The 12,635-nt window shown below is 35.9% G+C and overlaps 1 protein-coding gene across 3 annotated transcripts in view; it reads left to right on the top strand.

Annotated features, from left to right (window-relative positions):
- The window catches only part of LOC106458875 (zinc finger MIZ domain-containing protein 1-like), a 136,505-nt gene that overhangs the window by 96,857 nt on the left and 27,013 nt on the right, over positions 1-12,635 (top strand). For all 3 annotated transcript variants that reach the window (XM_022385236.1, XM_022385238.1, XM_022385237.1), the window contains one exon: positions 6,187-6,328. In XM_022385236.1, coding sequence (XP_022240944.1) covers positions 6,187-6,328 — 142 coding nt within the window. The remainder of the gene's footprint in view (positions 1-6,186; positions 6,329-12,635) is intronic.

Here is a 12,635-nt window from a genome sequence, read left to right as displayed (position 1 = left end):
CTATGTTTGTTGATCTGGGTATGCTGAATGCTGTGGTTATTACTATGTTTGTTGATCTGGGTATGCTGAATGCTGTGGTTATTACTATGTTTGTTGATCTGGGTATGCTGAATGCTGTGGTTATTACTGCATTTTATATTGTTTGTACTTACTTGATATGTCAAAGCAATGTTATGCCTTTACTTTAGAATTTTAGGCATGGCGCTCGAGGACACTGAATATGACGTCATACGCACACTAGCCTATAAAACCTCCATGATTTTTTGGAAGTTAGTCTTCTAGACACCTTCGTCTCGGTTCTGTTTTCTTAATCAAGTTTTCACTACTTTCAATTTTCTGCTGTAGTCATTTTGAAATCACACCTGCAGTAAAATATATTTTCACTTAAAAATGACCTTAGTAGATTATCAAAAGTGAACATAAGTCTCTTTGAATTTATTCAACAGCATGTTTATCTTGTATATTGATACAGGCGTGGTCTAATGGACAGTATTCCGGACTGTGTATCGAAAGTCCACGATTCGTATCCCGTTGCCAAAAAATGCGCTCCGCACTTTGGGGGGTCGTGGGTGCTTTATAAAGGTAACAGTGAACTTCCACTATTCAGTTAGAATAACTCAGTAATTGGCGATGGTTGTTGTTGAATAGCTGCCTTCCCTCCAGTCTGGGGATGGGTAGCACAGATAGCCCATGTGTAGCTTTGCGCAAATATCCGAAAAAACAAACTCTTGTATATTTTGGCCCGGCATCGCCAGGTGGTTAGGGCGCTCGACTCACAATCTGAGGGTCGCGGGTTCAAATCCCCGTCTCACCAAACATGCTCGCCCTTTCAGCCGTGTGGGCGTTATAATGTGACGGTCAATCCCACTATTCGTTAGTAAAAGAGTAGCCCAAGAGTTGGCGGTGGGTGGTGCTGACTAGCTGCCTTCCCTCTTGTCTTACACTGCTAAATTAGGGACGGCTAACACAGATAGCCCTCGTGTAGCTTTGCCCGAAATTCAGAAACAAACAAACGTGTATATTTATTTCTATCTAATGGATCAACCCAATAGCAAAAAAACAATTTACTCATCTTTCAAAATAAAAAAAAGACTAATCGTCCAAACGTTTATAAAATAATTTTGGATAAAAAAACTCATTTTGAATCTTGAATTGCACAAAATTACCCAATTACGGTTTTGGTTGAATTATTCTTCCCAAAATCTAGTTAATGTAGGGTTCACCCTGTACCCTGGAGAGTTTGATAGCGCCGCTACAATTTTTATTACACCTTAACTATCTTTATGAACCGATGTGGCACAAGTCTTGGATCTCAAAAATGTTTCAACGATCTTCTCACAAATAAAAGGTAGACCTCGGGGAATAACCCTGCATGTTTATGCAGCAAGGATGTTAAAAAGAGAAAAAAAATCGCATCGAAACTCCGCGGGTTGACCAATAACACAGTTTTTTACTCATACCGTCGTTGCTCTGTGTATGCGTGTGGGAAGTAATGTGAGACTGAAAGAAAGGCTTGCGGTGAACTGAATAATTTACCGTGGAGTCTGGACGATCGATTGCATGCCTGGTAACATTTGCAGCAGTCTTCTGTCAGAAGAAGATCTCATGAAAGATGCATCTCTCCCGCAAGTGTTCAACCTCTTGTGGTAGTAGATAGACATCGGCGAGGCGTTCTTTTTCCATCAGTATCTAAGACGATTGGTTAAGTTTTTTAGCTCGAAAGAAAATATTTTCTCCCTGTTTTATTCCTTGCACAATCTCCACGCTTGATACGAAATCGTTTTGACAATTTGTCTCAACTAGTACAGAAAAAAAGAGGGACTACATGTTACAGCAAATGTTGTGATTTATACCCGAATCCTATGTCTCAAATATTCAGCCATCTTTCGGAACACAAACAGCCCTCTACCTATAACAAATCCACAGAAATTTCGTACAAAAGTATTTTGGTTACATTTCATGTTGTAACGTTTTCAAACGAACATATTTCATACTCTGTTTTTAAAACTTTTACAGGTGTCAACTTGGACTCTTTTATTAAATTATATTTTGCTATGTAATCAGAGATTTGGTTAATTATCTGAGATAAAAAAACACAAAAGATGGGAGACGGTTTAGCAATACTAGTGACTCGTAAGTAAGAAGCACTGCTGTCCCACAATTTTTATATAAATAAAATTATCATACATAGGAGTACAACACTAACAGTGGCAATACAAATTCTTTGACAACACTTGACGTAAGTGCAAATAATCTTATTGATATAAGATGCTTTAGTTAGTTTAGTATGGAATGGTGACGATGTAACGGACGATATCTGAAACTGCTTTTACTTTCGCGTCACTCAATACACTTAGGCTTACCTTAATTCTAAATTTAATTATTGTTGAATAATTTTTGTCTGTTTGTTTGTTGTTAAGCACAAAACTACACAATGGATTATATGTGCTGTGCTCACTATGAGTACCTAAATCCGGTTTTTCGCGATGTGACTGTTAAATAATTCCAGAATAACCTTTTTGATCCACAAAATTAGTTTCGAAAGCCTTTACCTAGAGGTTTTTAATGGGAATGTTCTCTCACACTGAATGTATAGTATCTTTATCTCTACCTGGCGTTAATTTAACAAACTTGAAAGTAGTGAACATTGAATAAGATTTTGGCTTTGAACAAAGCTTGTAAAGACATGTCACAATTTACTGCTGTTTCCCTTGTAATTAAAAATGAATTTTATGAAATAGCTTAATACGAAAGGATCAAGTGGCTCAACTGTAAGTCCAAAAAAATTATAACGATAAAAACCGGGTTTCGATACCCATGTTGAGCACAGCACAGATAGCCCACTGTGGGCTTAACACCAAACAAACGAAAGGATTAAACCGAATTTTTTTGTTAACTATCAAATAGCGTCTCTTTTTAGAGGATTTTGTAATTAGAGAGTTGGAAATTTTTTTCTTCAAATTGTTTACATAAAGAATCAAATAAAATTCCATTAAAAAGTTTTGTTCAGTTTTGAACTTAAGGTATAGCACATACCCTTTATATAGTATTATCTAGGCTTTGGCCTTTTTACCAGAAGAAATATCTTCATACTATACTTTTTGTATGAAAATATAATGAAATAGATACAAAGACGCATTCTGGCACATGTTGTGTAACATTACCACTGTGGCTAATTTGCATAATATAGAAATACAAAAGAAATGTCTTATGTTCCAGGTAACTTCTACCAACATGACTGAATACTCCTGAAAACGAGTCCAGACTTTGAAGTGATATAAAGAATGAGTCTGAACTAAAGAAAACTCTTAAAATTAATTCAAAATGAGTTGTGATATTTTTTTGACATTTAGAAGGTACGTGCTACCGAAACAACAAATATATGAGTCAGATAGACCACGTACATCCACCTGCAGGAAGCACACATCCGGTATTTCAACTTGTTTAGCAATTTTTAAGGATACAATGATTTCATTTTTTGGTAGATAGAGACATTTTTACTAAACTTTGCATGAGGTCATGGTGTTATTGTAATACAATATATATAGAGGGTTTCGCAAAGCCAGTAATTATCGGGAACTGTGAGGTCAACAGGCAGATTTTCTCTCAAAATTGTTTATATTTCAGAGGACGGATGTCAGAAGCAACAGATTCAAAGCTTACTTGCAAGTGTAAGGTAATGTTACGTCTCCGTTCGTTAGTTAATTTTCCGTAACTTCGTTCCGACGAAACTTTAGCGACACAAGTCCTTTCTTAAATAAAACTGGTTTATTCTTTCCGAATACAACTTACGATACACTTAATTTCAACAGTCGCTCTATAACAAACGCTCACGTCTCACGTAGCCAACAATATTTTGTCCACATACATTCAGTTACTCATTACCTACACATTGTCCCGTCACGTTGTGACCATCTTATATATACCAGACTACCCCCAATAATATCCCGACAATTCACGAAGGTTCGAGAAAGAGGTGGCGTGATACTAGTCACGTGACCTCGCTGACGCAACAGTAGCAAAATTGTCGACTTCCAACCAGTGCAATAGATGTTGAAACGATAGCGACTGCATACTAGTTGCAGAGAAAGAAAGCCTAAAAAGATTGTTTTTGGATTTCGCACAAAGCTACTCGAGGGCTATCTGCGCTAGCCATCCATAATTTAGCAGTGATAGACTAGAAGAAAGACAGCTAGTCAACATCACCCACCGCCGACTCTTGGACTACTCTTTTTAGCAACGAATAGTAGGATTGACCGTAACATTATAACGCCTCCACAGTTGAAAGGGCGAGCATTTTCGGTGACAATGATTCGTACGCTCAAATTGTGAGTCGAGTGCTCTAACTACCAGACCTGCCGTAAAAGAGGACAGAGAATAATTGGTGCTAATAAAAATGGCCGAAGAGAAACACGTCCACCAATAGACCGGATATATTCATAGAATCGTTGAGAAACGCGGACAGGCATTACCAGAGCGGAGATACTGATTAACATTGAGGAGATAAAAAACCCACTACGACCACTGTATCCATAGAAAAAGCCACAGAAAACGACTCCTCACACCAAGTCCTACAGGTTCTGAACTTTATTCCAACTTTTCCGGATCTGGTGTGGACCCTACTTTGTTACCAAAAATTACACAAGTAGTCTGGTTGATTCAGAGTTTTGTTGTTAACATAAATAGAAGAAACTTGTGTGCAAAACATAATGTTGCGAAACATAAATTCTAAAAGGTAATATACATCCATAATGGGCAAATAATTCTCACTGAATTTGAAAACTAATATTTACATGACATGCATCATGTTGAAAAACTTCATACAGCAACATGCATTTCACGTACATTTGTCACTTTACAGTCCTAGCGGGTGTAATTTTACTTGTTTATCTACTAGCCATACAGGATTTATAGTGCTATTGCCCCGTGTAATTGTGTAATGTTTTAAAAATCAAATAATTGTTAATACCATAAGCTTTATTCTTTAAAAAAAAGAAGAATATAAAGAGACAAAGAGAACGTTAAAATATGATTATATTGCTTACTCGGAATGCTCACGCCGCATGAAGGGTAAGCTGAAAGTGTAGCACGAATATGTCAAACCATCTACATTCATTAGGCTACAGTGGATTGAAAACACCTGTATGAAGGTCATGACTGTTTAAGATGCACATTATTTTCAGTTCTAATGCAGGTAGAGGTCATGCCACTGGTCAGATTAAAATTGATCTCTCGCGCTGTGATTGGTCAAAATCACCGACCAGACTCGTGTACTTGTTGAAAGTGAAAGTTGAGAACAAAAAGTTTAACCCTTATCATGTAGACCAATTACGAATGTTCATGCATTCGCAACGCCGCAGGTGAATTTTAGTTTATTTTTCTCTAATACTGGTGATTAGCTATGCTTGGAATCTGCGCATGCCTTAACTTATAAATTAGATGAACTGATGGTTGTGGAAAATCCGGTTGTCAACGGGGGTAACATAGCTACGCACATGTTTTTGGTATTATTATCATTATCTCGTGTAAGAGAAGTTTGTGAGTGTTATGGTTCTAAGCCTCTCGTTTTATTCTTATATTCAAGTTAGTGAATTCGTAAAACTTGTGTTATTCGAATCAGACACTTGAAATTGTTATTCCAACAACCATTTTCTCTGGTTGATAACAAGCAGACGTATTGTATGCCACTGAAATTTTTAGTCGTCCTGTGCGATCTGAAGAAATTGTTTCTGAATATAACCAACTCAGAGAAATTTCAGAAGAATCCTTTTTTACTGGTCATGTCTGTACTCAAAAGATTGTAAAGTTTGTTTCGTTGTATACACATAATACCATTTTTATCTTTTATGGAAATATTTGTACGTCATATTCCTTCAAGTAAGATGCCATTCTCCAAGTAATACCTCACTGAGTGAAAAACTCTTGACGTGGAAGGAAATAAGACCCCCCATTCTGTACGTACTTCTGAATTATTTCAACTTATTGCTGAATATGTATATTTATATATCTGCTTTCAGTATTCGTTATTAAAACACCAAAGAAACGAATATGACAGTTCAGTGTCCTTTGGTATCAAATGACTAGACTGTCAGGGCAAAATTGAAATAATTGTTTAGGTTGCTGTTTAAAGATATAATTACTAATAATTTACCTTCAAAACCTGAATTTTTTGTCTCTTCCCTATAGCACTTCTAACGGTGTGGTGCGAAGATCTTGGCCGATTGTTACTTTTGCGTCATCAGAAGACACGAGAAGGAGACGGATTATCTAAACTGCCACCTGGTATGCATCAGCCTCTTCAGAAGACCCTTCCTCCAGGAATTCAGGGGTAAGTTTGATTTTAATTACTCCACTGTTCCCCCAGTGGGCCACTGGTCAGTTTACAGACTTACAACAATAAAATCTGGGGTTGGATTCCCCGTGGTGGACAAAGCCTAATAGCTGTGATAGGCTGTGGATGTAAAAGATCGTCTGATCGTTAGACTTTAAAAGCACTAGATATTTTAAACCAATTTTCATCCTCTCTTTCTCTGGGATTGGACGAGTACTTGTTCCATTTCTGAGTCGTCTGAGATATTTACATTTCTTTCTGTATTTACTTAATGAAAGTAGTTATGGCTCTACAAACAAGTACAGGTATGAGCAAAAGTGTTATTTACTAACACGAAGGTATTTAGTTGGTTTTACTGATATTTCTGTACAAAGTCAAAGTATCATCACAATCTTTCCGACATGTTCATGTATTGAGGAATAGCTTTATTATATAAGAAACTTAGAATTACAATTTTAAAAGTGATATATTCTCATGCGATTGTAATTTTAAATGTTTTAAAGTTATAATGTTTACCGCAGTAATCTTAAGAAAAGAAACATAAAGAACTGGACTGTCTCAGAGGAGTAACTTCAGTTTCCAAGGCGAGGGGAGAGTTCACAAAAATACATCATATAGCTTGGTACTATTCCTACTAAAAGGGTGAAGGAGATAATTCTCCTTTAATGAAAAAGTAGGGTTTACCCCCTCTGTTCCTCTTGTAAGTTACGAGTGTGTATTTTGTGGTGTTGAGTTACTCGATTTAACCAGTGTACTGTTTGTTATTAAAATGGCTGGTCCATGACAGTCCGCTGTTAGAAATGTGACTGTACACAGACTTTAACATAAATCCGGTTCTTTTAAAAGCTGCGTTTTTCTCAAGAGAAAAATTGGAAAGCAAGAAATTACACACACACACACACACATATACACACACACAAACGTGCCACACAACTGTTTGATGTCAGGTATATCTTTTTGAGTACCAAAGTAATAATTTCAAGCTTGAGTCGTGAAGTTTTATGTTTTATTGAAAACGACATCAATTAGTTTCTAAACTATTCCAAGAGACCAAAACATGTACATTTTGTTAGCAGAACGTTAAATATTAAAGATTTTACATCTGAGACGTCCTTAAAGATAAGAGAGTTTTCCAGTCAAAGTGTATATTTCTAATAATAAATAATACCAATGTTAAGTGGCTTTGCCACTGTAGAATTATAAAGTTGCAAATTTCTCGCCCAATATGTTTCTGTGTAGTTATTAAAACAAACACAAACGAAAGAGGTTTCTCTGGTTTGTGAATAAATTTGTGATAGAGCAGTTTTAACTTTGATGAGTAAAACCCACTCCTGTAATATTAAAATAAGGCCTAGTTTGAATCAATAGTCTCGTACTTATAATATTTAAGTTGACGCACCCGTTCACGGAAGACGTAGGAGCTCTCGGATATGATATTGGAGGGGGGTTAGATTCGTGCATCAATACCTTTATACCACTCCCTGTATGTCCTAAGGGTACTTGTCAGGATTGGTGACAATTGGTTTAGCTGTTCTCCAGTTATAAGCGAACACACATCTAGTCGGATACTATAAAATTATGGTTTAGATTTAAACGTTTTAAGTTTACGTAGGATAAACTTAGCTTGTTTTTTTCATTCATCTTATGTTAGTATTTAGAATAAGGCAGATTTGGTCGAATACATTTTACACGGAACCGAATATGAAAGTACAAGCAAACTTTAGTTTGATTTAGGCAACTGAAAATAAATGAATCTCCAGAACAAATAATCTTTTAATGTTCCAGTATAAAAATGAAACGTTCGAACAAATTCCGCTATGTGTGTGTGTGTGGTCAGCTCAATACGACGTTCGGTATTGAACTTTCATCTAAATCTGGGTTTTGAAAACAGAGAATGCAAAATATAAATAGAGTAAATGCTACAAAACCTAGTGTGTATATTTGAGATAAGTTGAAGCAAGTGGTAAAGAAAGCAAACTAGTGATTAACCTTCTGTTTGTAGAATGCTAATATAAATACAACTCGTTAAGTATGGCGTGTGTTCATAACATGTTGAATTCCAATATAAATACAACTCGTTAAGTATGGCGTGTGTTCATAACATGTTGAATTCCAATATAAATACAACTCATTAAGTATGGCGTGTGTTCATAACATGTTCAATGCTAATATAAACACAACTCGTTAAGTATGGCAAGTGTTCATAACATGTTGAATGTCAATATAAATACAACTCGTTAAGTATGCCGAGTGTTCATAACATTTTCAATGCCAATATAAATACAACTCGTTAAGTATGGCGAATGCTCATAACATGTTGAATGTCAATATAAATACAACTCGTTAAGTATGCCGAGTGTTCATAACATGTTCAATGCCAATATAAATACAACTCGTTAAGTATGCCGAGTGTTCATAACATGTTGAATGTCAATATAAATACAACTCGTTAAGTATGCCGAGTGTTCATAACATGTTGAATGCTAATATAAACACAACTCGTTAAGTATGCCGAGTGTTCATAACATGCCCGAAAAATTCCCTGCAAAATTCATCTAGTTGATGACAATTAAGAAATGATTCAGTTACACGTATGAACTGTTTTGGAACCTTCAATTGTAGGCACACCAGGTTTTTAAACAACAATAACAAAACGTAGTTGAACGATTGTACACTTCCATTAACCCTAAAATTACCGACGGCGCCCATCTACTTACTGTTGTCATTTCTTATATATTTTCGTTAGATAGCAGACTCTTACTCTGAATGTTGTGGCTAGCAAGATAAAAAAAAGTAAAATTACTCAATATGGTGCAGAAGGTGGACTTCGCCGGTACTATATAATTTGGTTAAAGGTGCGCTGTTAAATCCTTTATCATAGACTCAATAGTTGATTTTTACTCATTTGGATTGTTGCACCCAAATAGCTCTCACCAAGAGGTTTGAAGTCGTAACTTTTTATGTTTGTAATAAAATAATGTAAAAATCTTAGACGAATTTCGTTCATTGACTAATTCATGTCTAACATTCACACAGTGTGTTCGAATTCGGATGATGTAACCTAGTTCACTTGGCCTACATTCTATGGGATGTGGAAGAGCAACAAAGGAAACCTTTTTTTTTTTAAGACTGCGAAGGGGCACGGGAAGTTTTCAAAGCACCCGTGAGAACAGCCTCAGGGACCGGAAGGTCGCGAGCCCAAGTCTTTATTGTCCTTCTCCTCTCTTACATTCACTGTCTTTGTGTCTGAAAGCTTGCCTCATTACTGACAAACAGGCTTAACATTGTTAGTCCTAAACCTCCAGGACTACAAGACGAAATCGTAGAATTCGTGTTTGCTTTTTGTGGAATACTTTACAGAAGCTTTGACATAATTACTAATTGGTATAAAACGCTAAATTTGATTTAAAAAAAAATCATCTCATAAATAAGTAAAGTGAACAGTGAAATTAAAAATAATGTATTTTTCACTACAGAAACGTCAAGATATTTTAAAACAGGCATTACTTTTTTAACGACGTGCGAACAAGTAGAAAGCGCAAACTTCACTGGTTCGAAAATCATCACAAACCATCGCATATATTGTAAGCAAACAATAATTTCAAGTCATTTTCGTAGAATGAACAAACAAACGAGTGTGGGATTTCTGACCTGGAGTACTAGCTTTTAAGAGTTTCCTGTAAAATATAAGCTTGTATATATGTATGTTTAACATCAAGTTCATTCAAATGGAATGACTTTTATTGTAATATTATATATCAGGTTGGTACTAGAGTCTGTAAAAACTATTTCTGAGAGTTCTGGAGACATAACATTAATAACAACAAAGTAATGTAAAGTTCCCTCTTGTAGCAGATAAGCGTAGACAGAAACTAAATATGTATAAAGTTACCAACTCTAAAGTTTAATATATAATACTCAAACTTTCATAAGATACCAGTCGTAACAAGCTAGACACAAAAATAAATTCACAATACGATCAGTGACTCAACCCTTGCATCGTAGTAGGCACAGCTGTGTTTTCTTCATTAGCCGTAAGAGGGGGTTGGATGAACCGGAGTAATTGAAGAGCAGATTGTATGAATACAGGTGCAGTTTTATTCAGACCATAATTAACCGTTTATCGAATCACAAGCAGTCTAGAAAAGGTCACCACTTCAATAACCAACGGTAGTTCACAACCATGTTACGTAATGGTAGTATTTACAGAGAGAAAATGTTCAATCCGCGATAAATGTGTGAGATTTTAAGTGAAATCACGCACTTGAGCTTGTTTCTTTTAGTAACTAAACAGGGCATTTTAGCTTATCAATAACAGGAAACCTTTTGTGGATGCACAATAGTATACCTGAACTAGAGCTAAACAATCGACTACCCGTACCTCCGCCGCTGAGAAATTCAGTCCAGGACAGAAAACCCTACTCACATGCACACGATTCAAGCGTAGCGGAGCAGTCTAGCATCACATTCTTAGCGTGAATCATTCCTATCATTTAAGTGGCTTAGCTGCTAAGTACTGATTTGTAAGTCAAACTTATGTTTAGCTGCCAAGTAGTGATTTGTAACAGTTAAACTTACGTTTAGCTGTTAAGTACTGATTTGAAACAGTCAAGCTTACGAGTTAGCTGCTAAGTACTGATTTGTAAGTCAAACTTATGTTTAGCTGCCAAGTAGTGATTTGTAACAGTTAAACTTACGTTTAGCTGCTAAGTACTGATTTGAAACAGTCAAGCTTACGTTTAGCTGCTAAATACTGATTTCTAACGTTCAAACTAACGTTTAGCTGCTAAGTACTGATTTGTAAGTCAAACTTATGTTTAGCTGCCTAGTAGTGATTTGTAACAGTTAAACTCACGTTTAGCTGTTAAGTACTGATTTGAAACAGTCAAGCTTACGATTAGCTGCTATATACTGATTTGTAACGTTCAAACTTACGTTTAGCTGCTAAATACTGATTTGTAATGGTCAAACTTACGTTTAGCTGCTAAATACTGATTTGTAAGGGTCAGACTTACGTTTAGCTGTCACATACTGATTTGTAACAAACTTACGTTTAGTTGCTAAATACTGATTTGTAACAAACTCGTGTTTAGCTGCTAAGTACAAATTTGAAACAGCCAAACTTACGTTTAGTTGCTAAGGGTTGATTTGTAATAGTCAAACTTACGTTTAGCTGCCAAGTATACTGATTTGTAACAAACTTACGTTGTAATGTATCGAATTACCACAGCCCGATCTACAGAACGTGAAGAATTACTAAACTATACTCCTGTTTAATAACACACTAAACGTGTCCTGCAGATTGTTTTGGCCGTACGACACACTATTTCTTGATACTACAAAAGAAAGCTATCACATATTTTCAGTGGACGTGTTCTACTGAACTATTACTTCACATACCAAATTTCAAGGTAATCCATTAAGAAATACGCCCCCCCCCCAGTAGCACAGCGGTATGTCTGCGGACTTACAACGCTAGAATCCGTGTTTCAATACCCGTCGAGGGCAGAGCACAGATAGCCCATTGTGTAGCTTTGTGCTTAATTATAAACAAACAATTAAGAAATACACGAGATATAAATTCTCCAATTGTGATTGAATTTCTTCCTATTTTTTTTTCTTCGCACCGAAAGTACGGAAACTTTATTTGATAGAAAAAATACTTAATTTTCATTGATTTTTTCAAATGTGGAACACTGATAAACTATAATTAGATGTAAAATTTGGTCTAAATATAAGCTATATGAGCAGACCTATTCAACAAAAACCGCTCAATTTTGACCAAACTTTTTGCGCACGCCTACGCAAAAAGTCACGTGAGCTATCGGTCTGATATTTTTTATTACAGCTTCACGTAAGAGTAAAGTTGAATTTTTTTTAGTTTTTTTTGTAATTCGGATCAAAGACGGCTGGTGTAGAGCAGCAAAACTATAGGGTGAAAGCACGTGCAGTATTGGTTAGGCCAAGCAAACTACATTAACAGTTTCTAGCTCAAGTTTTCAAAAAATAATACGGTGGACGGTTATTGTTCATTATTCATTGCCAATGTTTAAGCAAAAATTTGCTAAGTTTTATGAAATTATTTTAATCAAAGAGCGTTTAGCGTCACGTGATATTAGCTTAAGCAATTAGCGTAAATAATGATGCTTGATACGATTGTTCCGAGTGCATGCGGGTTATCACAATAAACTGTTAATCTAGATTCCATGGCGTTACTATAAAGGAAGTTATCAACACTGTTTTAGAGAGGAAAAACTACAACCACATATTTTAAAGAATCTGGTTGGTTCTGTAAAGTATATGT

Source organism: Limulus polyphemus, unplaced genomic scaffold, assembly GCF_000517525.1.
Source record: "Limulus polyphemus unplaced genomic scaffold, Limulus_polyphemus-2.1.2 Scaffold526, whole genome shotgun sequence".
In the NCBI taxonomy this organism is placed as follows: domain Eukaryota; kingdom Metazoa; phylum Arthropoda; class Merostomata; order Xiphosura; family Limulidae; genus Limulus; species Limulus polyphemus.
The sequence above is the reverse complement of the archived record's forward strand: the minus strand, read 5'-3'. Positions and strand labels throughout refer to the sequence as shown.